Genomic DNA, 27,164 nt, shown 5'->3' with positions numbered 1-27,164 from the left:
TAGGTGTGGAGTGAACCCAAAACCTTTGGAACTGTAGTCCAGAAATGTACACATTGCAGCTCAGTTGAAATGTCTTACTGATGGCAAAGACACATGCCAAGTTTAGAGTCAGCACACCAAAGTTTTGGTTAGTTATTATACTATACATGTAATGGCTCAGGTAGCCTCAGGACATGATGTTGATGCATAACAAATTTCTTTTAAATCCTACAAAGCATTCAAAATATACACCATGCCGGAGTGGAAATATGGCCAATGTCATAAAACATCCGGTATCACAGAATCCTCATGACACAAGTAATACATAGACACCAAACTCATTTTAAGACATATGTAGTTCAACTGTTACAGGCAATAATAGCCATTTTTTACATTTCCTAACCCATAGGCGGTGCTGTCTCCAAACTTTGCATGTCCCCTCAGATCATGGTCCTATTGAAGTATACCAAATTTTGTTTCGAAAGGAAAAAGCATTGCTTTAAACAGATAGAGCCTCACTTCCTGTTTCACTTCAACCTTGTTTAATTTGTGTTGCTGTAACTTTTCAACATACAGTAGATGTTGTAGGATCTACATTTTGTATCATCATCATATATGTGGATCAGAAGATAATTTTGAGCCTCTTTTAGGGTGAATTGGACAAAGTTTGAAGGAAAAGTAGCTGAAAATGTTAAATGTCATAATCAAAGATGGTTGCTGCTGTACTGGATGTGTGGGCAGAGTAATATAAAGGGTCCCTTTCAATCATCAAGAGGAGAGTAATCAAAGGCTAAATGTATTTTGTTTCTAGGTATAATGTTTCAAAATATATTTTTTGAACTGGTGGTGCTTTAGAGTTTGTCCTAGAGTCCCCAGATTTGGTCTGGGGGGCTATTCATCCCCACCACTATCAGTGTGCCAAATTTCAAAATGGTCTTCTGTACTATATGGTTCATAGGGCTGCCATAGACTACTGTTTCAGAGAAAGAAGAAGAAGAAGAAGAAGAAGAAAAACAAACAAATTAAAAAGGTGACAAAGATCCTTCTGTGCTTGGCCCCAAATTATTCATTGTCAAATAAGGGCCATTTAATTTTTCTTAATTCTTATTTGTTTCTTACTATAGCCACTGAAACCAAACTAATCTAATCCCTGTTTGCACAGGACTATATTTCAGATGGTCAGTGCATTTATATATTGCAAACAAACATTACATCTTAAGTCTAAACAAATGTCTAATACATTTTTGTTAAAATATTTAATATTAAAATATATTTTGTGTGTCAATCATAAACAGAAGTGACAATTTAAAATATATTTCATGAGATCTGTTATTACTGTCATCTGCAAACACTTTGATCTCTGAGCAGTAAAAGTTCACAGCTGATAACATTAAGAGACAGAAAATGAAGCAGGTCACAGAGAAATAGAGAGATCAAATCAGACTATACAGGAGGGAATGGATTTCCACAGAAATTGATAATGATCTCCAGAACTTTTAAATTATTGAACAGTCCTGTCTTTTTTCCACAGAAAGTGTCAAAATTGCCTAAAATTTGAAATTGGCTCAAGCTGGCAGGCTACCCCGTTCAGAGGTGACAGAATAACTAGCTCTGCCTTCCTGAAGGAAATACCAGTGATGCAAAGAAAAATGGAAGAATCATATACAAGTAAGAGCACTGTAATTAATGTTCAGTGTATTCAAAGCTTCCTCTCCTGCTGAGTCAGCATTTCACAACACCAGCAGCAGTTTGATATACAGTACAGTGCAAAAGTTTTAGGCAGTTGTCAAAAATGTTGTATAGTTAGGATTTCTTCACATACAGTTTCACTAAGTGGAGTAAACATCATTTTTTTTAAATGTTTTTGGTGTGACCAGCACTAATTCTTCAGTACATTTGCACAGTTTTTCAAGGTTGTAGGCAGATAGGTTGCTATGTATATAAGCTATCTCAGTTGTTTCTGTCTCTTCATGTTATCCCAGACTGACTCAATGATGTTGAGATCCAGGCTCTGTGGGGGCCCAATCATCTGTTACAGGACTCCTAGTTCTAATCTATTCTATTTGCCAAAGAAATGCTAGGAAATCTAAAAACAGATATTTCCTATTACACATTAAAGCAGGAGATATAAAATAACCAAGACAATTGTTTTTGTAAAACGTTGAATGTGCCTTCAACTTTTTTATAAAGACTTATATATATATATATATTCTCAATCTTATTGGTCATTTGCAGCATTCTACAGTCAAATATTTTGATTAATGGCTGCTAAACTTAATTTTTTGCCATTGCTTCTGGCAACCGATTTCCTACATACTGTATTGGTTTTATGTCTCTCATTTCACTCTGCTGTCTCTTTCTTCTAAAATAATAAACAATGTCTCAAAATCAGTACTTCATGCCAATTTATTTGATTAGTAGCAGTGTAATGAGCAGAATTATGTACAGTCAAATGGTCATTATTGAAAACGAACCCCCTTTGTTGTGATACATCCCTGAAACTCTCTCAGTGTTCCTTTTGTGATAATGACCAGATGACTACACAAAATGCTTTTATTTCTACTGCCAACTTCAGCTTTCTTCTGACCTTTGAACTCTAGATAGGTTTTTGTGTTTGCAGTCACCTGGCAGGTCTCAAGTTGTTGTTCAACGCTGTGCTGCATGGCTGCGTCCCGCGTTGGCTGTCTCGACCCCTCCAGGCTGACCTGTGCTCTCTCCAGACACGCCTCCAGCTGTTCGGTCTTCTCACGGCAGACATGGAGCAGTCTGTCACCAGACAACCATCCACCTGTGTCCCTAGCTTCACCTGCTGCGGCCTGGACAATCATACACAACAGCAGCTCAGCAGACCCACAGAGAGCCAGAAGAACATGAAGAGAGATAATTAAGTATTACGAGGCAGGGAAAGGGTGTGTAATAGAGACAGATAGGTAAAGGCAAAGACAGGTGTACTGACAGAGAGAGAGAGAGAGAGAGAGAGAGGGAGAGAGAGAGAGAGCACACCTGCTCTGGCTGACTGCTGCAGAAACATACAGTGAGTTCACAAAAGCACAAACTGTCACACAATGGGCGTGTCCACCGACACACAGATAACCACAAACACTATTTCACACTCACACACTTCTCTGATCTCTTTCCCTGTCTCTCTCTGTTTCTCTTCACACAAGTTTAAGACTTTTGTTTGTGTCTCTCTCAGTCCCCCCGGTGATGTCTTCAATAAACAGTGCCAGTTTTCATACCGGTCAATTTTCATGTGGCTTCTCTCTCTCTCTATGTTTCCCTGTCTTACTCCACCCACCTGCGGCAACAACTACTTCCTGGAATGTTGTCACTCTTTCGAGGGCAGCTTGTGTGACAGGGAACACTCTAACACACATGATTACTTAGATATCAAACTGGGGATGTGTAATAAAATGATATTATTTTATATAAGGCCAATAACTATACAAACTCTGCCCCTAAAATACAACAAAAAATATTTGTTGCTTTATTTATTAATCTACTGTCCAATTGAGGACATCTCTAAATGTGTCACTTTTGATTCATTTAATGTGACACTTTCTGAGACTGTTTTGTCCTCAAACTATAGCTACAGTACAGTACGTACACATGCATACTGTATACTGTAGATAGTCTTTATAGACACAAAGAAAAGAAGAAAAAGCTGCACTTTTGCCTTGAACTGACAAAACTGGCCCAGATTATTTTTCATTCTCCATTCTGATCATTTTTTTATTTTTATTTATAACCGAAGCCATCACAGCTACCACAGAGAAAACTCCTGCTTTTGTCCTTTGAAAATGTCACAGAATACCTTTCATAAATGACTGGTGTCACTGATATGTGCTCATACAATTAATAGAATCTACCTTTTTTATTCAGCATATTACAGTATGAAATTTAAAGGGGTCATATCAAAAGCAATAGAATTTTCTGTGCTATTTTGAGATCAAAGTGTTTACTATAAAACATGCCATAACTCTCAGAAGAGGGAAAACTTCATGGCTGTGAGTAGCATCTCTGCATATCATTTTATAGAATCCTAATGTTAGGAAAGAGTGGGCAAAGTTTAAGTTTGTGCTGTTATGTAGACTTAAAGTGCAGATTGTTTTGTGAACCGGTCAAGATTAAATCTCTCACAAACCTGCAACTTGTGTGTGAGCAGCAAAGTGCTGTTGCTTATTTCATATGCAAAATGCATTTACTTAAACGTCTTAGGGGGCATTCACACCGAACATGTCCTTGCGCTAGAAGAAGCTAGGCGCGAGTATGGATGTCACTAAAATAGAAATATCACTACTGTATTATTATGTAATATTCACTGTAATACTACTACTACTAATAACAATAATAAAAACAATTATAATTGTATTATATTTAAGCAATATCTCACATCTGTGATGTTTTGCACTTTATTTGACAAAAATAATGTTAATTATAATATTACTCCAATATTGTATTTTGAATTGTGCCGTGAGGATATGATAAAAAATAATTAAATGTGTTGAAAATGTATTGTTCTATTTTCATTTTATTGAAGTTTAAATAAATGTATTTATTTAGACATATTTTGATGATAAAATGTAATTAAACTGTTGAATATGGTACTCAGAAAATATAAAACTGAAAACATGGAATTTGTAAAAAAAAAATAATAATAATAATAATTAAAATAAATTATGTTTTGTTTAGGGCCCTACACGTTAACATGCAGAGATACTTCTGTTCATGAAAAAGAACTTGCTCCTTACATTTGCAAAATAATCCATATTGAGAAACAGACATCACATGTAGTTTATTTTTATGTTTTTTTTTTTTTTCCAGTGAAACTTTAGATTTTTTACCAATTTGACAATGTTATCACAAGAAAATAAAACAAAAACCAGGTATCCGTATGGACGAGTATCTGTATTAGTACCCCAAAAAATGGTATTGGGGCATCCCTAGAACAGAGCAGAGCACAGGTGTCTCAAAACACATTTTTTCTGTAAGTCTTTTATTTTTAACTTGACATGCTAACTGAAAACGCGCCGCTTCTGTGCAAACGGCCCACAGTAGCAAAAATGCATAAAAAATTCAATAAAAATAAAAACAGAAATTTAATTTTAAGCATAAGAGAGCGAGGATGGAAGGTGGTCTTGAGAAACATCGTTTTGATTATTTTTGACACTACATGTTTTAAATGAGCCTCAGCAAAAAAAAGAAATAAAAATGTACAGTATGACCCCTTTTGTTTTCATTTATTTTTCTCTAAATAAAATGGAGCACACATTATGTTAGCGACAGTCCTTTACCTTAGTAGGCCTAATTGTAATAATAGCATACATGTGAAGATGTTAATTATTAATAATCAAATATTAATGATTAATACAGTATTATTTCAAGGAATCACCTAGTAGCAAAGCTAAAATTCCTGTTATTGATTCAATCTCACACACATGTCCAGATCTCAGATTGCATTCAGCGTTCTACATATATCATACAATAAATGAGGAAAGAAATGACTGGATTCCCAAAATCATGTGTAAGTTTGTTGAGTCAGTGGGCTATAATCAACACTCGTGTATCTGTGCTTACCAAGGATCTGTCTGTGGCCATAGACTCTGTCTTCTCCAGGTGAGGTATGACTGGGGCTTGTGATTGTGTATTGGTGTTGAAGTCCTGAATACATGTGTGTAAATCACAAGGTTGTGTGCTTCTGTTGCCTAACCCCCGATCCTCTGTATTTGATGGGACGTGTGTGTATGTGGTGGGTGTTGGAGTGTGTGTATGAGACTCTGGTGTTTTGTCTCTGGGTTTTGTGGAGCCTATTCCCTGAGGCAAATTTAAGGTGGTCTCTGAGCCCTCTAAATGAATGTGCTGACTAGGTGTGGATGATATTTCGGAGACCCCCACAGGTTTTGCTAAGGTCCCGCCCTCCCCTTCGTCAAGAGTCATGACTTTAGGACAGGCCAACATGTCTTCTGCCTCTATGGGTGGGGCTTGTGACTTGTGAATGTTGTGTGTGGTGTGTATAAGTGTGTGAGTGTCACTGGTGTGTGGCGTCTGTTCCCCCCTCCATGCACCCTGCTCCTGACACAGACAAAGAGAGAGAGACGAGCGAATGTGAATCTTTTTTTTTGTGTGGAATTTATTATTTGTTCTTTTATCAGACATTAAAGGAGCAAGAGGGAAAGATCATGCACAGGTATGTAAAAGAGCTCAGTGCGTTTACATGGCACAGAAAGAAAAGATGCTTAACATAAATAACATACAGTAAATAAACAATTTACTTCTATTCTAATAATATTCTTGTGTGGGAAAAACTTTCATCTCAGAAAAGTCTTGTAAACAAGGTTTCATCAAAAACAATAAATAAATTGTAATACACATGCACTTAGACATTACTGTGCAGAGGTGAGCTGGTACAGAAGCTTGCAGAAATTTGCAGATTTGTAATGTTTACATTCACTCCATGAAATAAAATTAGTAAAAAAAATCCTTTCACAGTAGCTGTCCTATGTTTCAAAAATAATGCAAAAACACACACTGGAATACAAAAGGTAAAAACATGCCATATAGAAGAGTTTAGGCTCTTTTATGGTATTGTACTGTAGTACTGTACTATTATATTTAGTCGTTAAAATACAAGAATCAAGGACATGTTACCATGCAATGACAACCATGACAAATTACACATAGATTTTCCTTGCTTAAAAAAATAAATGTATTAAAGTAATAAGGCACTTTCTATTCCTAAAAAAATACTTAATAATTACTGCATAATAAATGTGCTTTGGAAGCTTTTTGCACCCAAGTATTTCATTTGCTGGATGCATCGTCTGTGGCTCTCTAGCACGTGTCCAGGGACGGATTAACCACCGGGCTGATTGGGCAGTTGCTCAGGGGCCTCTAAACCCAAAGGGCCTGAGGTCTAAATCAATTATTTATTTATTTATTTTGAGATATCTATTATAAATCCACATAATTGTCAGCCTTGTGTGAAATACCAAATACCAAATTGTTCGGCCGAATGCGTACTGGACAACAGCAGCTCGAGCACAGACACTCAAGTGCGCGTTCAAGGAATTTGCGTCTCACAGGTGCTGCACGTTTATTTGGAGGACTACATAGAAATGTGTCTGATTTACAAAATGCTTCCAAACCACTGATTGAAACTTATTGTTTAAATTCATATAAGCAACAGAATTTGTGCAACAGAATGGAGGACTTTAAAATGTTTAAGTCCTGCATGCATTTAATGTTTAATGATAAAGTAAAAGATGCCTTAATACCCGAAATATGTGCATGGTAAGCTTTTTTAATATTTGGCTAACCACGAGAGTTCACGAACGGTTATCCTGTTATTTGTCGGGAGTCGGAACTCGGGAAATAAAGAACGTTATTGCTTTGGATGCGTCAAACACAATCTCAGATTAGCAGGGAATAAAGTGCACAGTGAGCTATAAGCCTAAACAGCACAATACATAGATCTTCAAATTATAAATTCACATTAAAGTTGAACAAAAATAATCTCTGTCACTGCCTGCAACATAGTAGGCCTATTCATAATAAATGTGCATAATTCTGCCCGGGCACGTTCACTTTCCATGAGGCAGCAAATGTTACAGTTTCTAAAACTCTTTGAGATGCTTTGATTTTATGTGATTTAGCAAAACTTGTGTAATTATTGTCTGCACACCACAGCAAAAAGGGGGGAAAAAACATTGGCCTACCATTTATTATCAAATGCTGAAACAATGAAATCATGTGCAAAAAGGTGAAAAACAATCTGAAATCATGTGCAACTGTCACGTTAATTCCTCTTTGAAACCTGAACTTCATCAGAATGTCGATTTGTGACACCAGCGCTGAAAAAGCTTGATGCATCGCAACAAATGGTGAAACAGAAAACAGGTGTCTTGAGATGCGTTAATAAATATTGCAATTATTTTTAAGTTAACAGTGTCTAAATAAAAATGTGACGGTCCTGCAAAACGAAATGTAAAACAGAACACAGGTGTCTTGAGATGCGTTTACAAATATTAAAGATCTTTAAAAAATGCGACGGTCCTTAGTATGCTGAAAAAAGTGTGTTGTGGCACAACAATCTAAGACCTCAGTCCAGTGTGTGTGTACATGACCCGTAAATCTCACTAAAGCCAACCTGAAAAACTGACCCGAACCTTGCCCAAAACCTGTAGGTTTGTCGGGTACTGTCGAACTCAGATCGGGTTAAAGACCTCTAAACACATGCAGAATAACCGAATAGTGATTTTGGTATTTGAATACCATGCACATCCCTATTAATAACACATGATTTTGGATCAGTTCATAATTAAAAAGTACATAAATTTGGCCGTGTAAAACATTGCTCCAAACTTTTCTTCTTGTCAATTTGAAAAATCCAACCAAATCTGTCAAGCGTCCTGTAACGCATAAAGTTGAACGTAGTCACGTCATGGGGGCCACCATAGTGTACCGGCCCATGGGCCTCAGTTCTTAATCCGTCCTTGCACATGGCTACACTGGAAGCAAACACCGTATTAGGTACTTGAAATGTAGGCGATGTGTAGTTGATTATAATGGGAGTGATCTAGTTTTGTCGTTATCAGTGTAAACACAGTGTAACATGTAAACATTATGATATTATGGAAAGTTCCAAATACTATTGTTTTTTTGTTTTTTACGTTTTACCATTTTGTAGAATGTCCTTGCAGAATTTGAGGACATCATAAAACTCCCAGGAATTCCCCTTTAATTAATTAAATATTTTTTTATTTGTATTTTTATATAAAACTTTTTGAAAATGTTTTGCTTATACTTTCCTTTTGTTTAGTTCTAAAGAGATTGTTTTTTTTTTTTTTTTTTTACAGCACTCCAGAACACATCAGCCATGTAAATGCACTGAGAAGCTCTAGAAATGTCTACATCTAGGTATTGCAGAGGTGGAAGTTAAGACATGGAGGATCGGCATGGAGAGAACTACAACTAGGAGACCAGACACCACTGCTGGCCTCGGGGAGAGGACGTGGAGATCTCAGAAACAGAGGAGGTATTGGTTACCATTTCTGAAGTGAGAGACTGGCTTTCCACTGTGGCATCTGCTTCAGATAAAGCTTCTGAAACACTTGTTTCTGAGGCAACAGATGTGTCTACTTCCAACTGCAGACAAAAAAGCAGAAGACCAATTTTAATCAGCATTATATAAAAAAAATAATAAATAGCACAGCTAAAACTGCAACTACATTTGTACGTTAAGTGGTATAGAAGAAAAAACATTAGAAGAATTTTAATCCAGTGCAGTCTTGCAAGCACTGTGAAAAGAACAATAATTTATTTGCATAGAAAGACTGACAGACGCGCACACACACGCACACACGCACACACACACACACACACACACACACACACACAAACAAATGTACTCTTCTGAGTTGTTTTGATTGTTGATTGGTGTGATCAAATAAAATAACTTCCATGAAAGGTTCTTGAGTTACCTTTGAGTCTGTTGCTTTTATTTGGTCAAGACTCTCTTCTGTAGATTCTGTAGAACCAACTGGAGCAGCTGAATCAGTTTCCTTAACAATAAAAAACAGGTTTATTAATGTCCAAAGGACTGTTGTTAAACTTAACGTGTACAATTATTCATCACGTGCCACATTTGCAAATAGAAATCACAGCACTTGCAATTCTCAGGAACAGGAAGGATCTGAAAGATGATTAACTACATTGCAAATGAAAGGATGGTAAAGTTATACTGCCCCCTAAGGGACGAGGAATAACAATACAATATCATGCAACCAAGAAGCAGAAACTGGACAGTTCTGGCATCAGAAAAATAAGACCCCAATCTTACTAGTGAAACAATTTAAAGGTGAAGTATGTAATTTTCAAAGTAAAAATACTTTCTCCTATCCCAGCTTAATATGCAGAGATGAAATAAACCATTGCTAGATTAATTCCTCTGAAAAAAGCCCACACTGTGGCACTATCACAACATTACTCTGTTTATTATGGGACCTGTTTTCATAATTTTTGCAGTTCTGTTTGATGATGCTAGTGGCACAGAAATTACACACTTCACCTTTAAGAAAAGTGGTAAAAGTGGACATAAGTGGTAAAGCAGGATCTGGAAGTGAAAGAAACAAGCTAAGGACTTGATGAGGAAGATGATGCTGGTGATAAAGAGTGAAGAAGAGAAAAGCATAAGTGTTCCATCAACCAGAGATAAGTCAACTGCTAAAGAAACTCTAAATCATCATCTTATGAATTATGTGATGGGAAAAGAATGTGTGAAGAAAACGGGAGAGATGAAAATGAGAGCGAGATTAAAAATCAGGAGGTGTCCAGGATGGAAGCCTCTCCATTACCTCCATGATCACGCTGGTGGAATTGGATAACCTTCCTTTCACTTCCTCATCCTCATTTTCTATTTGATCTTCATATTCTTCATTGACTTCATCATCATCATCATCCTCCCCATCTCCCACATCCTCAAAGATCTCCTCCTCTTCATCAGACTCCTGCTGCTTCATTATGTCAGAGAGAACACACACATGCTGATCAGCTGGCACAAACAAACCCATGCAAATGAATTACCGCAGGTCCTATTAGCTTCATAAGCTTTTCAAATTCTCAATATATACTGTATTCACAATATAACACTCTCAAATAATCATACCTTAATGTTTAAATATTATGGACCACGCCTCTTTTTCTATCAGTGTGCATGTACCTGTTGTTCTGTGGGGGTGTGACTGCTCCTCTCAGTGATCCATGTGAGTCTCTGCTCAGGTGTGGACTGCCCTATTGTCATCAGCATCGCTCCTGATTTCTTCAACACATCGTCCTCGACGTGCACAATCTGAATCTGACCGCTCTCCTACACAGACACACACACACTAATCAATTTGTAATAATTGCATCTGGAACATTAAATTCTATAAGAAAGCTTTGTCTCACCTGTGGCTCTTCTTCAGTTATAGTGGGTGGAACGGAGAGGGGTGTGGCACTGGGGGGTGGTGCAATTATGGGTGTGGTAATGAGAGGCAGGGTAGATGTATCTTGCACCTCAATCAAGTATTCTAGAGCCAGCTGAGAGAAGACAGACATAATACTGTGACACTCTGCATGTTCATTGTCTTGTGTTTATCTGAAACACATCTGAAACTTTGAGAGTGTCTACCTGCTCTAGTTCCAGCAATTGTTTCTGTAGCAGTTCAGCTCTTTTGAACACTAGGAGTGTGTTTTCAGCTTTGTCAGGGAGACACAGACCATCTTTACAGTTCTGTATCTCATCTACAGTCCTTTTCATCAGGTCAATCCTCTCCTCCGTGGCCTGCAAACAAACACAAATTAAAAACCCACAGGAATTAGGTTGCCATATTTTTGCCATGTTTAAATGCAACTACATGATTTTAGTCATCCACTTACCTGGGATAAATGCTTAAAAATGTGTATTTATTTTAGGGTGTTTCTTGAACTTCGGGCAATTTTAGCACTGTGCATTTATAAAAGGTAAAATCTTGTTAAAACACTTTTCAGTTTGTCTACTTACAATGTCCAACAGTACGGAGCCCCTTAGAGGACAGGGTGGGGATTTTTCTTTTGCATTCCCTCACAATAAGTTTTGTGTTCCCTCACAATAGTTTGTTTTGCCTCACAATAAGTTTTGCGTGGCCTCTCAATAGTTTGTTTTGCCTCACAATAAGTTTTGCGTGGCCTCTCAATAGTTTGTTTTGCCTCACAATAAGATTTGCGTGGCCTCTCAATAGTTTGTTTTGCCTCACAATAAGTTTTGCGTGCCCTCTCAATAGTTTGTTTTGCCTCACAATAAGTTTTGCGTGGCCTCTCAATAGTTTGTTTTGCCTCACAATAAGTTTTGCGTGGCCTCTCAATAGTTTGTTTTGCCTCACAATAAGTTTTTTGTGCCCTCTCAATAGTTTGTTTTGCCTCACAATAAGTTTTGTGTTCCTCTCAATAGTTTGTTTTGCCTCACAATAAGTTTTGCGTGGCCTCTCAATAGTTTGTTTTGCCTCACAATAAGTTTTGCGTGCCCTCTCAATAGTTTGTTTTGCCTCACAATAAGTTTTGTGTGCCCTCTCAATAGTTTGTTTTGCCTCACAATAAGTTTTGTGTGCCCTCTCAATAGTTTGTTTTGCCTCACAATAAGTTTTGCGTGGCCTCTCAATAGTTTGTTTTGCCTCACAATAAGTTTTGCGTGCCCTCTCAATAGTTTGTTTTGCCTCACAATAAGTTTTGTGTGCCCTCTCAATAGTTTGTTTTGCCTCACAATAAGTTTTTTGTGCCCTCTCAATAGTTTGTTTTGCCTCACAATAAGTTTTGCGTGGCCTCTCAATAGTTTGTTTTGCCTCACAATAAGTTTTGCGTGCCCTCTCAATAGTTTGTTTTGCCTCACAATAAGTTTTGCGTGGCCTCTCAATAGTTTGTTTTGCCTCACAATAAGTTTTGTGTGCCCTCTCAATAGTTTGTTTTGCCTCACAATAAGTTTTACGTGGCCTCTCAATAGTTTGTTTTGCCTCACAATAAGTTTTGCGTGCCCTCTCAATAGTTTGTTTTGCCTCACAATAAGTTTTGTGTGCCCTCTCAATAGTTTGTTTTGCCTCACAATAAGTTTTGCGTGGCCTCTCAATAGTTTGTTTTGCCTCACAATAAGATTTGCGTGGCCTCTCAATAGTTTGTTTTGCCTCACAATAAGTTTTGCGTGCCCTCTCAATAGTTTGTTTTGCCTCACAATAAGTTTTGTGTGCCCTCTCAATAGTTTGTTTTGCCTCACAATAAGTTTTGTGTGCCCTCTCAATAGTTTGTTTTGCCTCACAATAAGTTTTGTGTGCCCTCTCAATAGTTTGTTTTGCCTCACAATAAGTTTTGTGTGCCCTCTCAATAGTTTGTTTTGCCTCACAATAAGTTTTGCGTGGCCTCTCAATAGTTTGTTTTGCCTCACAATAAGTTTTGCGTGCCCTCTCAATAGTTTGTTTTGCCTCACAATAAGTTTTGTGTGCCCTCTCAATAGTTTGTTTTGCCTCACAATAAGTTTTGCGTGCCCTCTCAATAGTTTGTTTTGCCTCACAATAAGTTTTGCGTGGCCTCTCAATAGTTTGTTTTGCCTCACAATAAGTTTTTTGTGCCCTCTCAATAGTTTGTTTTGCCTCACAATAAGTTTTGCGTGCCCTCTCAATAGTTTGTTTTGCCTCACAATAAGTTTTGTGTGCCCTCTCAATAGTTTGTTTTGCCTCACAATAAGTTTTGCGTGGCCTCTCAATAGTTTGTTTTGCCTCACAATAAGTTTTGCGTGGCCTCTCAATAGTTTGTTTTGCCTCACAATAAGTTTTGCGTGCCCTCTCAATAGTTTGTTTTGCCTCACAATAAGTTTTGCGTGCCCTCTCAATAGTTTGTTTTGCCTCACAATAAGTTTTGCGTGCCCTCTCAATAGTTTGTTTTGCCTCACAATAAGTTTTGTGTGCCCTCTCAATAGTTTGTTTTGCCTCACAATAAGTTTTTTGTGCCCTCTCAATAGTTTGTTTTGCCTCACAATAAGTTTTGCGTGGCCTCTCAATAGTTTGTTTTGCCTCACAATAAGTTTTATGTGGCCTCTCAATAGTTTGTTTTGCCTCACAATAAGTTTTACGTGGCCTCTCAATAGTTTGTTTTGCCTCACAATAAGTTTTTTGTGCCCTCTCAATAGTTTGTTTTGCCTCACAATAAGTTTTGCGTGGCCTCTCAATAGTTTGTTTTGCCTCACAATAAGTTTTGTGTGCCCTCTCAATAGTTTGTTTTGCCTCACAATAAGTTTTTTGTGCCCTCTCAATAGTTTGTTTTGCCTCACAATAAGTTTTGTGTGCCCTCTCAATAGTTTGTTTTGCCTCACAATAAGTTTTTTGTGCCCTCTCAATAGTTTGTTTTGCCTCACAATAAGTTTTATGTGGCCTCTCAATAGTTTGTTTTGCCTCACAATAAGTTTTATGTGGCCTCTCAATAGTTTGTTTTGCCTCACAATAAGTTTTATGTGCCCTCTCAATAGTTTGTTTTGCCTCACAATAAGTTTTTTGTGCCCTCTCAATAGTTTGTTTTGCCTCACAATAAGTTTTTGTGGCCTCTCAATAGTTTGTTTTGCCTCACAATAAGTTTTTTGTGCCCTCTCAATAGTTTGTTTTGCCTCACAATAAGTTTTTTGTGCCCTCTCAATAGTTTGTTTTGCCTCACAATAAGTTTTGTGTGCCCTCTCAATAGTTTGTTTTGCATCACAATAAGTTTTGTGTGCCCTCTCAATAGTTTGTTTTGCCTCACAATAAGTTTTGTGTGCCCTCTCAATAGTTTGTTTTGCCTCACAATAGGTTTTGCGTGCCCTCTCAATAGTTTGTTTTGCCTCACAATAAGTTTTGTGTGCCCTCTCAATAGTTTGTTTTGCCTCACAATAAGTTTTGCGTGCCCTCTCAATAGTTTGTTTTGCCTCACAATAAGTTTTGTGTGCCCTCTCAATAGTTTGTTTTGCCTCACAATAAGTTTTGTGTGCCCTCTCAATAGTTTGTTTTGCCTCACAATAAGTTTTGCGTGCCCTCTCAATAGTTTGTTTTGCCTCACAATAGGTTTTGCGTGCCCTCGCAATAGTATTGTGGTCCCTCACAATACATTTAACATGGTTTTACTGCAGTAATAACATTCTAATCATTATATTTGTAGTGAAACCATAGTGATAATACAGTAAATCAAAAACTATGATAATAAAAATGTTGTGGTTATTATGGTTTTACTTTACAAATACATAGTTTAATTATGGATTTATGTAACCAATAGTTTTTTGCGGAAATCATTTTTCTATAGTAATATTGTGGTAATGATTTTGTAGGCTAACCATGCCAAACATGGTTTTCTATAGATTATCCATGGAAATAATTATGGTTACTATAGTTTTACTACTAATACCAAAACAATAATAACCATAAAATGTATTTTCCTGTATTATTACTATGGTTTTACTATGGATATACAAGTTAAAATATGGTTGCTCTAGTAAAACCATGTTAAAATTTTTGCGAGGGCATGCACAACTTATTGTGAGAGAATGCAAATCTATTTCTGAAAAACAATTCCCACCATGTCATCTTAGTGGCTCTGTACAACAGTGTATGTACATGCATAACAGGATATTTAGGTCCTTTGAGTTATTTTTTCAGAGAGTTATTTACGTTTTTTAAATAATATGGCCGATCCCTTTGCCTTGCAAAGGATAATTTCATAGTTAACATTTGATGTATTCCAAATACACATGATTAAATTATATTTTCATACTTTTTGTATACAGTGAAGTGCTCTTTACTGGCACTTATGTCAACTTGGTTAACAAGTGCACTAACTTTTGAAAAAACTTTATTAGGGGCAAAATTGTTAGGTGTGGTGGAAATTACATCTCAACATATGTTATAGAAATGGCAAGAGCGCTAAAAGAGTAATGAAAAAACAACAAATTTGCTTCTTTTCTCATTTGTAGATTTGTTCTTGCAATGCCACAACAAATTACAGGGATGCAAACTCATGAGAGGCGAAAAAGGTAAGACACTCGCTGGTCAAAATTTTTTCTGGGGATATTTTTTTTAAAGAATAAGCAAAAAGCACCAATTCCAGATATTTTAGTGATTCAAGTTTATTCAAGTTTACAATTGTGCAGAATTAGCTGCAAAATAAGTAGTATTTTGCTGAGGCTTTCTTCTGTTTCACAAATGTGTTCAATTTTATTAACTGATTAGTTCAGTGACCCCTTCTGGAAATGTCATTAGATGCCGATAAATGAGCATCTTATGTGCTATGAGTGAGTCAGTGAATCATTTTGAGTCGTTCATGACCACGAGACTTTTTAGTGTCTAAGCTCCGCATTGCCCTCCACATGACAAGAGTTGCTTAAAGCATCACAGAGGGGCGATTTTATGAGTTTGCCAACTAAAAAAGTGGTGTGAACAATAAACATTAAAACATGTATTTGGAAGAGAGAAAAAAAGCTTCCAGTTGCTTTGATAGCAGAAAGTAATAAAAGGATTAGTTTATGTTTAGGTCTAACCGTTTTCTTGGCGAATTTAAATTAGTTAAATAACTGGGGTCTCTGATATACATAAACGACAAGGTAATATTTCATTAAAAGAAGTTATGAGAAATTCAATGTCTTTGGACAAATTTGGACAGTTTTTAAATATTTCTTGTTGCTTAATACTCTCAAAGACATTATCGGTGAAGTAAAAACGTGTGTGAAAAACACTTTGGTGTAACGTCACTTCATAGACTTCAATATATTCTGCAGTGCTGGCGCGAGTCATGTGAAAGACCCTTAACACGTATAAATATCACTCACTTTCGCACATTAATCATTGCTCTTCACAATCACAAAAGTGACCGATTATGGTTTCAAAACGGTGAATTTCTCAGAAAGGTAAGGAGTTTGGATACCAGAAATTATATATTTTTTCATGCATTTATTTATTATTACAGTGGTTATATATTTTTGTTTCTTTGTGTGTGTATTTTAGCTTTGGCAACAGGGATGTTTGTTGGGGGTCAGGGTGGGGTTGGGGATTGGGAGGGGAAAGGGAATAATGGATTAATAGTTGATTCTGTACATATATATTTTGTTTTCTGTTTCATTGGTTGGAATCAATAAAAAGTGTTAATCAAAAAAAATTTTTTTTTTTTTAGTTTTTCTTGCTGGAGCGGCAAGATATTTTACAAAACAATGTTCCTCCACAAATAACCTGCAATTTTATGCTTCAAATGCTAGAGGGCCAAAAGTTACATTGTGTAGCTTTAATAATTAAAGTTTGGACCTAGGATGAGGCTAAAACAAAAGAAATCTTTACTGGCATTTAAAATGTAACAAAAATAAATAATAAAAGCCTGGCAAATTGTCAGTTTTAATGTGAAAGTTTTAAAGTTGAAATCTGTAAGATTGAATAAAAATCGACATAAAAAGCCCGCAGTTAAAAAAACACCCACATAATACAGTAAAATATTTGAATACACACATTATTTGATTCTAATGCCAACACACACAGATTTACCTTGAGTTTGTCCTTACTGATGTCATCCGTGCTGGTCAGGGTAGACTTGATTTTGGCCACATCTTTCTCCATTACCTTCATCTCTGACTCAATGGCGTCCACTTCCTTAAAACATTAACGCCATACACACAACACACAGCTGTGGTTTAGTCCCCTTCTGGAGATGCATATAGAATAGAAATAAACAGAACAGAATAGAATTACTCACTGCAGCTGCATGCTCGAGCTGAGAAAGAGGTCCCAGCAGGCTGTGTTGCATGTCTGTCACACGTCGATCAGCATTTGAGAGCTGCTCCTCCAATGGACTGACATCAAACACACATCCAATCTCTGTTAGCACACTGCCGAAACCCTGAAGACTCCGTCTCATCTGAGCGGAATCATCCAGCACCATCTAAAACACACACCCACAGTGCTTCAGGACCTACGAACCAACGAACCAACACAATACCAAATTCCTAACCTGTGCTTAATGTATTTTCCCTGTATTTAATTTGTGTATTTTCTTTCATCTTGCATAGTTTTGATTATGGTTTTCAAGGAGGAGGGCAGGGGCCACCATGTTGCCATCTGCATAGTTTGGCTAGCTTCTTCCAAATGGCAGAGTTTGATTGAATGAACAGCCTTTCAGATTCACAACAAAAAATGTGTGAAGCGTATTATCCTCCCTTTTAAAATCTGATAAGCCTATTTTTATTTGATATTTTTTTTTTTAATCGAATAAATATATAAAATCCAATCAGAATTGACCTGCTACACACAAGTTGAGATGATTGATCTGTGTGTGTGTGTGTGTGTGTGTGTGTTTGTTTGTGAAAATAATACCTGCAGTGCATTCACATGGCTGTCTAGGCATCTGGCAGTGGTGTATGTACAGGGTGTGGTAAGCCATGACTGAGCTTCTAAAATCCAGCTCTGTGACCCCTTAACCATCTCTTTATGTTCCTGCAGCCAGTCACGGACCTACATGGAGACAGAGTTTTATTTCAAAAACAGTCAAAATGGAAATCATTCAATAAGCTTTTCTTTGTGGGTTAGAGTAGAGCATCATGGGAAACTGAGCAGGTGACCTTGCCGAGGAAGGCAGTCCTCTGTTCGGCCTGTTTGTTAAGGCGTGTGTGTGTCTGCTGAGTGTTTATCAGGTTTTCCAAGATAAGATGGGTCTCGTCTGGATACACCTCGCTCACGTCCTGTAGCTCTACCTCCACCGCCGTCAGGCGAGTGTGTAAACTGTCCAGCTCATCCCACACATGCTGCAGTGGGACAAAACATATAAAAGTTATATGAAATCTTTCATAGCTTTTTATTAATTCCATTTAGTCTCTCCCACTCTTTTTCCATCTGTCATTATATTTGGGGTGACTACAAATGTTTTAAAAACAACTGAACATTTGAAGAACTTTAGAAAGAGCTTTTTGACAGCTTCCTGAATAATGTGTCACGCGGATGTTTAATGCATTTCTATTGGAGTTTTTCGATAAATGTAGAGGTATGATATATAGTTTATAGAGCTATGTGCCCACAAGTTAGTAAAGTTGCCATTTTAAATTCATCTTAAAATACACAAATAAATACACATACAAATTACACAGTATGGGCAAATGAAAGCCTGTGCAAATAATTAAATGCAAGACATCCCTGGAAAGAAATCTGTTTATTAATTGGATAAAACACCTGATGTCTGACCTTCTGTGTGCTCTCAGCTTCAGTGATGTTCAGGCTCTTCTGCTCTAAACAGCTCTGAACTGAACCCAGACCTGCTTTAATCTCTGAGATCTTGGCAGCCAGCCTGTTAAGTGGACCGCTCTTCTCCACGGCCGTCTCTACCTGTGAGCATAGATATAAAAACAGACAAATGTCAATAAGCTTTCAACAACAGAATTAATATGTTCACCTTCATACAAATAATGTAGAATAAGTTAAATAATGGAGCGTAACACACACACACACACACACACACACACACACACACACACACACTTGTTGTGTTTCCATGTTTTATGGGGACTTTCCATAGACATAATGGTTTTTATACTGTAAAAACTTTATATTCTATCCCCTAAACCTAACCCTACCCCTAAACCTAACCCTCACAGAAAACATTCTGCATTTTTACATTTTAAAAAACATAATTTAGTATGATTTATAAGCTGTTTTCCTCATGGGGACCGACAAAATGTCCCCACAAGGTCAAAAATTTCAGGTTTTACTATCCTTATGGGGACATTTGGTCCCCACAAAGTGATAAATACACGCTCACACACACACACACACACACACACACACACAGAGCAAAATTCTAGTAGCAGCAACTTCCTTAGCTATAATTTGGGAACAAATGTTTACCCAAAAGTGAGCTAAATAGGACAAAACCTCCATTTGGGGCCATTTTGAGATGTTCTCATTTGGGAAAATTATCCATACATAAATTAAAGGAATAGTTTACCCAAGAATTTAAAATAATCTCAAGATTTACTCATCCCAGATGTCTATGACTTTCTTTCTTTAGCAGAACAAAACAAAGATTTCTGGAAGAAAATCTCAGCTCTGTAGGTCCATAAAATCCAAGTAAATGGGTGCCAAAAAGAACATATAGCCATCATAAAAGTAATCCATACAACTCCAGTGGATTAATGAATGCCTTCTGAAGTGAAACGCTATATGTGTGCAATAAATAGACCAATATTTAAAACTTTTTTTACTAAAAATTCTCTAGGGTCGAGGTCACGCAGACTCTCATGCGGCGTAAACACATTGGCAAGTTTACATGAGAACTGACGCGTCAATTTCGCAGTGTTGTCTACAACAGAAGAGCATACATAGATTACTCATTCGGCTGGTTTGGATACGACAACTGCGGCGCCATCTTGGAATAGTCAAAAAGGAAAGATGTTTGAATCGGTTTGAATGCAAGTGAATGGAGAAGATGCCTCAGACCGAGCTCCCTGCTCAGACCGCTGCATAAACTGCTTTTGAGTGTAAACAGTATTGTGGTCCATAGGAACAGCTGCTAATAAGGTATCTATGTGTGAATATCTATGCAGAAGAGGCTTACATGCTTACGAGAGGCAGAACTGAACTTCAACCTCGTCTACCTGCCAAACCACAGCTGGCCGAAATTTTATTTTAATAAAAAAAGCTTTAGATCTATATATTATAGAGTCTTTAGAGTATGGATTACTTTTATGATGGCTATTGGCTATAATGCTCTTTGGAGCTTGAAAAATCTGGTACCCATTCACTTGCATTTTATGGACCTACAGAGGTGAACAATTCTTCCAAAAATCTTCATTTGTGTTCTGCTGAAAAAAGACAGTCATACACATTTGGGATGCATTAGGGTGAATAAATGACGAGGGAATTAACATTTTTGGGTGAACTATTCCATAAAATAATGATTTAGAAAAATTATAATAATGCAAAAGTTTTTCTGTAAGGGTAAGATTTATGGTGTGGGTTAGGGTTAGTTTATAGTAAATATAGATAGCTTTATATAAAAACAATAGAAGTCTATGGTATATCACCATTTAGAAACTGCCTGTTGTTAATTCATTAAAGATGAGATGAAACAGCAGTGAATTTGATGTTTACAGGGTGTGTGATAAGCATGTTTTTTTTGTGTTTGAATTCAGAAACAAACAAACAAGCCCATTTTATATTCTGGTGCTCTTGCTGGTTTTTGCTAAATTTTATTGTACTCAAATATTATCAACTTTAAGTCCAGACTAATGTTGATCACATATAAAGATCAAAATAAATTAAAAAGAAATAATCAAACCTGCTCCTCCACTTGCTGTAATGAGTGTGAGACTTCCTGAAATATTCCCTCGATCTCTTCGGGAACCAGCGTGTTTCTGTCAGTGTACATCATCTTCAAGCCTTCCGAGATCCGCTGCATAACAGCCTTCTGGGTACACATCTGCGAGTGAACCTCCTGTTAAGCAAAGAGGGGCATTACTCATCAATTAGGCTACATTAGTAATAAGTACATCTGTGTCCTACACAAACAATCATTTTCCATTTGATCTACTGCATTTCAAAAATACTTTATGGTACTAGTGATTTTACCTCAACAAAGCAAATTCAAACATCATAAAAAGATCAGCAAAGGTAGCTTAATTTGTTTGGCTACACTGATTCACAGAGGGCAGTCGCTAACTGGGTACAGAGAAACACACAAAATGTTTAAAGAAGTTGTCAAAGTTGATAGTTTAAAATGAATGAACTAAGGCTTTTTTTGTATTCATGTTGGTTACATATGTTTTTGAAAAAACATTAATTCAATTTTAATCAAAAAAGTCTCTAAAAGATAAATATATATATATCAGGCTATCAAAGGTTGAAGTGGTGCACCTATTCAGTCCCCCCCAAAAATGTTATCCTATCTTAATGTTTTTTTTTTCCCAATAACAAACCAATATATTATACAATTAAAATCATATTAATATAAAGTGTTGACATGAACTTGAACCTAAACTAACCTTGATATGTCATAAAAAGTAGTCATTATTTTTGTATAAAGAATTAATGACATTGACACATTGTCATGGGGGTCTACAGGGGTCCTATCTGTGATATAATTTCCTGCTTTACTGCTTCACTTTTTAATAAATAATAATAAAGGAACTACACAACTACATATAAAAGCCTTTAGTTCAGAATTTTACGTTAAAATCTCACTATTTTCTACTTTATGCCCCACAAAAAAAGTGTATTCAAGACACTGTTTGTAGTTACTTAGAGCGAAACACAAAAACATGAACATTATGTTATTGACTCTCATACTTTTGCCTCATGCTTCACTTTTTTTGTACATCGTAACAAATATTAGGTTTTATCATAAGCTTGGTATGCTTTAAAATATAATTTTACAGTGGATGAAGCTTAGAATCTCAATTTTGAGATACAAAATAATATCATAAATACAATGAAGAAAAAACACTTACATTTATAGAAACATTGCAAACCAAATGGAAACTGGACCAATGCACAACGTGACTATGATATTCTCTCTATGCACAACAGCACTTCATATCAGTATTTCTCATTACTTTCTAACACAAACTGTATTGTTGGGTGACGCAGGCAATGAAGATGCTTAAGTCCCTCAAGCTTCAAGATAACACAATCAGAACACAGTCTTCTCTTTCTCTCTGGCTCCAGTCAGTGAGATAAAGCATTTAACCTCTTTTTATATTATAATGAGCTATTCAACATTTAAAAGCTGCATAAAGAAGATCCCACAATTACTAAAAATATGATCCTATTTATCAATAATTTGTGCATGTTGGTGTGATTTATCATCAGGTATGCCTTCTATGATCTCATCTATTGATCTTCGCTATATTTGTATTGTTTGAACACTTGAATGTATATATGAGAGGGAGAACGAGAGGGCGAGAGTGTGTTCACTGACATCATTATTGACCTTAGGATCCTCTTACAAGGTGTGTGTGAGTGTGCGAAAATATGAATCAAGTGTGTGTGTGTTAGAGTGAAAGACAGAAAAAGATTGTCTGGAATTAACTCTATTTATCCAAAATGCTAACACAGAGCCTGTGTGTGTGTGTGTGTGTGTGTGTGTGTGTGTGTGTGTGTGTGTGTGTGTGTGTGAGAAAGAGGTAATGAGGGAGAGAAAGGGGGAGAGAGAGAGACAGACTCTGTATAGCAGTGTTTGTGTTTGAGAGAATAACTATAAAACTGTATAAAAATTTCTGATTGGAGGTTTATTCAGTCTGATGTTTAGACTGACACCAGAACAGCCTATTTACCCTGAACAGTTAATGACCACATATACATGCACTTAAGAAAGTGGGTTATTCCAGGGTTTTTGCAGAAAGTAAATTTCCTGATGCCGTTTAAGGGATTAAGAGAAAGTGGTTTAACACACCTAGGTTTCTGCTGGAGAAAGCTGGTTATGTGGCCATGTAAACACATAAGCGGAGTTCTAACAGGTTATTGAGGAGTGTGCATGTGCGTGGAACAGACAGAATAACAAACGTCATATGGTGGAGCCCAAACAACAAGTTAAAAAAACATTTCTGAGAGTTCAGTGGGAAAAGCACATACACAATAAACTATACCCATTTATAAACGGTCCCTCATGTTTGGTACATGCGCTCGTATATTGAGTGAGTTTTACGTAAAGGAAAACCCCACTATTGAAGTGCAGTTCCGCTACAGGTCATTATAGGAAGGTAAGGAAACTAACACAGTAACTACTCTGGAATATCTGGAAAAAAGCGAAGCAATAGAGAATAAAATTGTAACGTCTTCCTCGGATACCATGTTTATTCTTTACACAAGCGTAGCGTGGAAATTACATTACCCAGGAGAAAGCTGCTTACTGACCGAGCCGCAAGTATTCAGGGATAAAGAGTACGCTGCTTATACAGTGCATGTAAACAAGAACGATGTTTTCTCGTAATAACCCGCTTTCTGGTATCCATGTAAACATAGTCACTCTCTCTCTCTCTCTCACACACACACACACACACATACACACACACACTCACACAAAAAAACAGCCTTTGAGCTGTGAGACCTAAGACTAAACAGCACTGTAATACCCACAGTATCTCTGCTACCCAGACACAAACTTTAAACAGCCTTCAATAATCTTTCACTGTATTTTATTCTTTTACTTTTATTAATTTTAGAGAATTGTACACTCACTGAGAACTTTATTAGGAACACCTGTACACCTACTTATTCATGCAATTATCTACAGTAATCAGCCAGTCATTTGGCAGCAGTGCAATGCATAAATCATGCAGATATGGGTAAGGAGCTTCAGTTAATGTTCACATTAACCATCAGAATGGGGAATAATTGTGATCTCATGGCATCAGAATGGGAAAAATTGTGATCCCATGGCATGATTGTTGGTGCCAAATGGGCTGATTTGAGAATTTCTGTAATAGCTAATCTCCTGGGATTAGAAACACAGTCTCTACAGTTTACTCAGAATGGTGCTAATAACAACAAACATACAGTGTACAAAATAGCATCTCAAAATGTACAACACGTCAAACCTTGAGGTGGATGGGCTACAACAGCAGAAGACCATGTCTGGAACTATATTAGGACCATTATGTTCTTAACAAAGTGCTTAGTGAATGTATATTTCAGTATGCTTCTGAACTTTTGTATATTTTCCAGTATGTCATGACCAGTCACAAATACCTAAGAATGGTGCCACAAACAAAAAACACCCAGTGAGGGATAGTTCTGTGGATGGAAATGCCTTGTTGATGAGAAAGGGGTTAACACAATGGCTATGGTAATTCAGATTACCACTCTGTACAATTCCGGTCGTGGCGCTGTCTTGGCGGCACGAGGTGGACCTACACAATATTAGGCAGGTGGTTTTAATGTTGTGGCTGATCGGTGTATTTATTTGGTCTATGGCAGAGATAAAGATATCTGCTTGTTACAGTTAGGGACAAGCAGATCTTATTCACATAAGCACCAAATTTGATTTTTGATGTGAATAAAAAAAAAAGGCTGTGAAGGATAGACTTACAGCCTCTTCAATGGCATGCACTGTGTAAAGATGTATAAAGTTCCAAGATATCATCTAATTTTCCACAACTCAACTTTTCTGGACTTATCTATCTACTAAAATTTCTTGGAAAGATCCAAGAAGATACCAGATCAGCTGAACCATCCAAAACACTTTTTATTTTATTTTATCCCCTTTTCTCCCCAATTTGAAAAGCCCAATTCCCACTACTTATTAGGTCCTCATGGTGGCACGGTTACTCACCTAAATCCGGGTCACAGAGGACAAGTCTCAGTTACCTCCACTTCTGAGACCGTCAATCCGTGCATTTTATCACGTGGCTCGCTGTGCATGACACCACGGAGACTCCTTACGCGGAGGCTCATGCTATTCTCCGCAATGCACGCACAATTTACCATGCACCCCATTGAGAGTGAGAACCACTAATAGCGACCATAAGGAGGTTACCCAAAGTGACTCTATTCTCCCTAGCAACCGGGCCAATTTGGTTGCTTAGGAGACCTGGCTGGAGTCACTCAGCACACCCTGGATTCGAACTTGCAACTCCAGGGGTGGTAGCCAGCGTCAATACTCGCTGAGATACCCAGGCCCCCCAAACCATCCAAAACACTTTGTGGAACACTGGAAGTCTGTTCCTCATATCCTCGATGTCATTCTCATCAAAGATTAAAGATGCCGCTACTGTAAATAATGTCCATATGTTAATCCCCCTCTCTTTTCACTCTCACCTTATTAACTCCAATTAGACATTCTGTGGGATCCAGAGAGCAGGAAAACAATTTATACATCAGATAAAGTTAAAGATTTAACTTCCGTAGTGTGACATTTGTTTGAGTGAAACAAGATTAATATTGATAGCCCTAATGAGAAAAAAAAACAGTATAGCTGGTCACAATATATGTTGTGCTTTGATGTTCCAACAAGATCTTAATCTTGGGCGGCTGTGGCTCAGGTGGTAGAGCGGGTCGGCCGCTAATCGCAGGTTTGGCAGTTTGATTCCTGGCCCACAAGACTCCACATGCCGAAGTGTCCTTGGGCAAAACACTGAACTCCAAGTTGCTGGCAGCTCTGCCGCCATTGGTGTGTGAGTGTGAATGGGTGAATAGGGACACAGTGTAAAGCGCTTTGGTAAACTCTAAGGTTAAAAAAGGCGCTTTATAAGTGCAGACCATTTACCATTTAACCAGCAAGACTTACTTGGTCAACCAGCATCCTTAAAAAACATGCTTGTCTACCAGTTTTGACAGCAAGGTTTTGCTGGTGAGCATCATGGCAATGTTCGCCCAACAGCTAGATCAGCATCATCTCAGCCCTAACCAGCAGAAACCAGCCTGGACCAGCATGGGAATTCATGTTGGTCTAAGCTGGTCTTTGAAATATGACTGACCTGAAGCTGTTTCTTGCTGGGCTCGTGCTCCAGTACAGAGAGGAGAGAGACAGCAGCATCCACCCATTCTCTGACCCCCTGTAGCTTCTCCTGTACCCGCTCCCTCTCCTCTACCTCAGCTCTCACTGACCTCTGACCCTGAGTGCTCCGCTCCTTTAGACTGCAGGACACAAAAGTCAAAGGCTAAAGGAAACAATTGACAATACATACAGCATAATGGAGGCTTACAATTAAAAGGATAGTACACCCAAAACATTTTTTTGAGCAAGCCTTATTTAAAATACCTCAATAGAATAATAATGGATGACTTTTCAAAGTAGTTGCCAATAAAAGGAATGAAAAGAAACAAAACAACCAATCACCAACAGTAGATTTCTGTTACCTGTGGTAACGCTCCTGTAGTGCTCGGAGCTCTTGGCACAGTGCAATAGGAGGGGCCTGTTCCAGATGGGAGGGGACACCAAGCAACCTAGCAGCTCTTAATTCCAAGGCAGAGAGAGCTCTGTGTTCACAGTCCAGTCTGTCCTGGTACTGGGACCAAAACAGCAGCAGTTCCTGCAACTCGTCACCAGTCTTATTCTCTCTGCTGCTGCCAGGAAGTTCTGCCTCCACCTGTTCCAACACAGTGGCTGCCCAATTCACCTATGGAATGAAAGTGAAGGAAATCAAGCTCTCAGAAGGAAATCAAGCTCTCACCTGCACCACTGTTGGCCAAATATACATAGTGAGAGGATTCATCCAGAATAAGAATGCCTAATTGAAAAGTGTCATCTATATAATTATTTATTTATTTTTTGCTAATTTTGTCCACAAGTTGATAAAGTAAAATACTGAAAGACCTGAGCACACTAACATTAACATATACCTGTCAGTTTTGATCATGGCACTTACACTCTTTTTGATATCACTCCATTCTTCTTCCATTTGTATTGAGCGTATATGCAGATCGTTGCCACAGTGCTGCAATCTTGCCACCTGCCCCCAAAGGGCGCTAACTGCATCATCCCTGTTGGCTCTGCAGCCATGCAATGAGCACCACTCTCTCAGATCCTCCAGTTTCCCAGGAAGCTTGGCAACCTCTTCCACAAGAACCTAAAAAGAAGAGAAATATGATTAGTATTTCATAGCTTTTCATAGGGTTAAAAGCAAAAATATGCTGTACCATATTATTTGGCAATTGAGAGATACATGATAAAGATACAAGCATACTTTTAGGTTACAAAGGGGG

At 37.5% G+C, this 27,164-nt stretch overlaps 1 protein-coding gene across 1 annotated transcript in view; it reads right to left on the bottom strand.

Annotated features, from left to right (window-relative positions):
• The window catches only part of LOC127660312 (nesprin-2-like), a 164,927-nt gene that overhangs the window by 59,281 nt on the left and 78,482 nt on the right, over positions 1-27,164 (bottom strand). The window contains exons 66-82 of the mRNA XM_052150448.1: positions 26,828-27,028; positions 26,319-26,578; positions 25,937-26,096; positions 20,803-20,958; positions 18,711-18,851; positions 18,095-18,277; positions 17,850-17,987; positions 17,233-17,418; positions 17,025-17,129; positions 11,147-11,299; positions 10,924-11,055; positions 10,697-10,843; positions 10,332-10,487; positions 9,459-9,539; positions 8,959-9,123; positions 5,557-6,051; positions 2,604-2,795 (exon numbers count right to left, since the gene is read on the bottom strand). Of these exons, the coding sequence (XP_052006408.1) occupies positions 2,604-2,795; positions 5,557-6,051; positions 8,959-9,123; positions 9,459-9,539; positions 10,332-10,487; positions 10,697-10,843; positions 10,924-11,055; positions 11,147-11,299; positions 17,025-17,129; positions 17,233-17,418; positions 17,850-17,987; positions 18,095-18,277; positions 18,711-18,851; positions 20,803-20,958; positions 25,937-26,096; positions 26,319-26,578; positions 26,828-27,028 (3,051 nt within the window). The remainder of the gene's footprint in view (positions 1-2,603; positions 2,796-5,556; positions 6,052-8,958; positions 9,124-9,458; positions 9,540-10,331; positions 10,488-10,696; positions 10,844-10,923; positions 11,056-11,146; positions 11,300-17,024; positions 17,130-17,232; positions 17,419-17,849; positions 17,988-18,094; positions 18,278-18,710; positions 18,852-20,802; positions 20,959-25,936; positions 26,097-26,318; positions 26,579-26,827; positions 27,029-27,164) is intronic.

This window comes from Xyrauchen texanus, chromosome 20, assembly GCF_025860055.1.
Source record: "Xyrauchen texanus isolate HMW12.3.18 chromosome 20, RBS_HiC_50CHRs, whole genome shotgun sequence".
In the NCBI taxonomy this organism is placed as follows: Eukaryota; Metazoa; Chordata; class Actinopteri; order Cypriniformes; family Catostomidae; genus Xyrauchen; species Xyrauchen texanus.
Note: the sequence above shows the minus strand (reverse complement) of the source record. Positions and strands in the feature narration are given on the sequence as shown.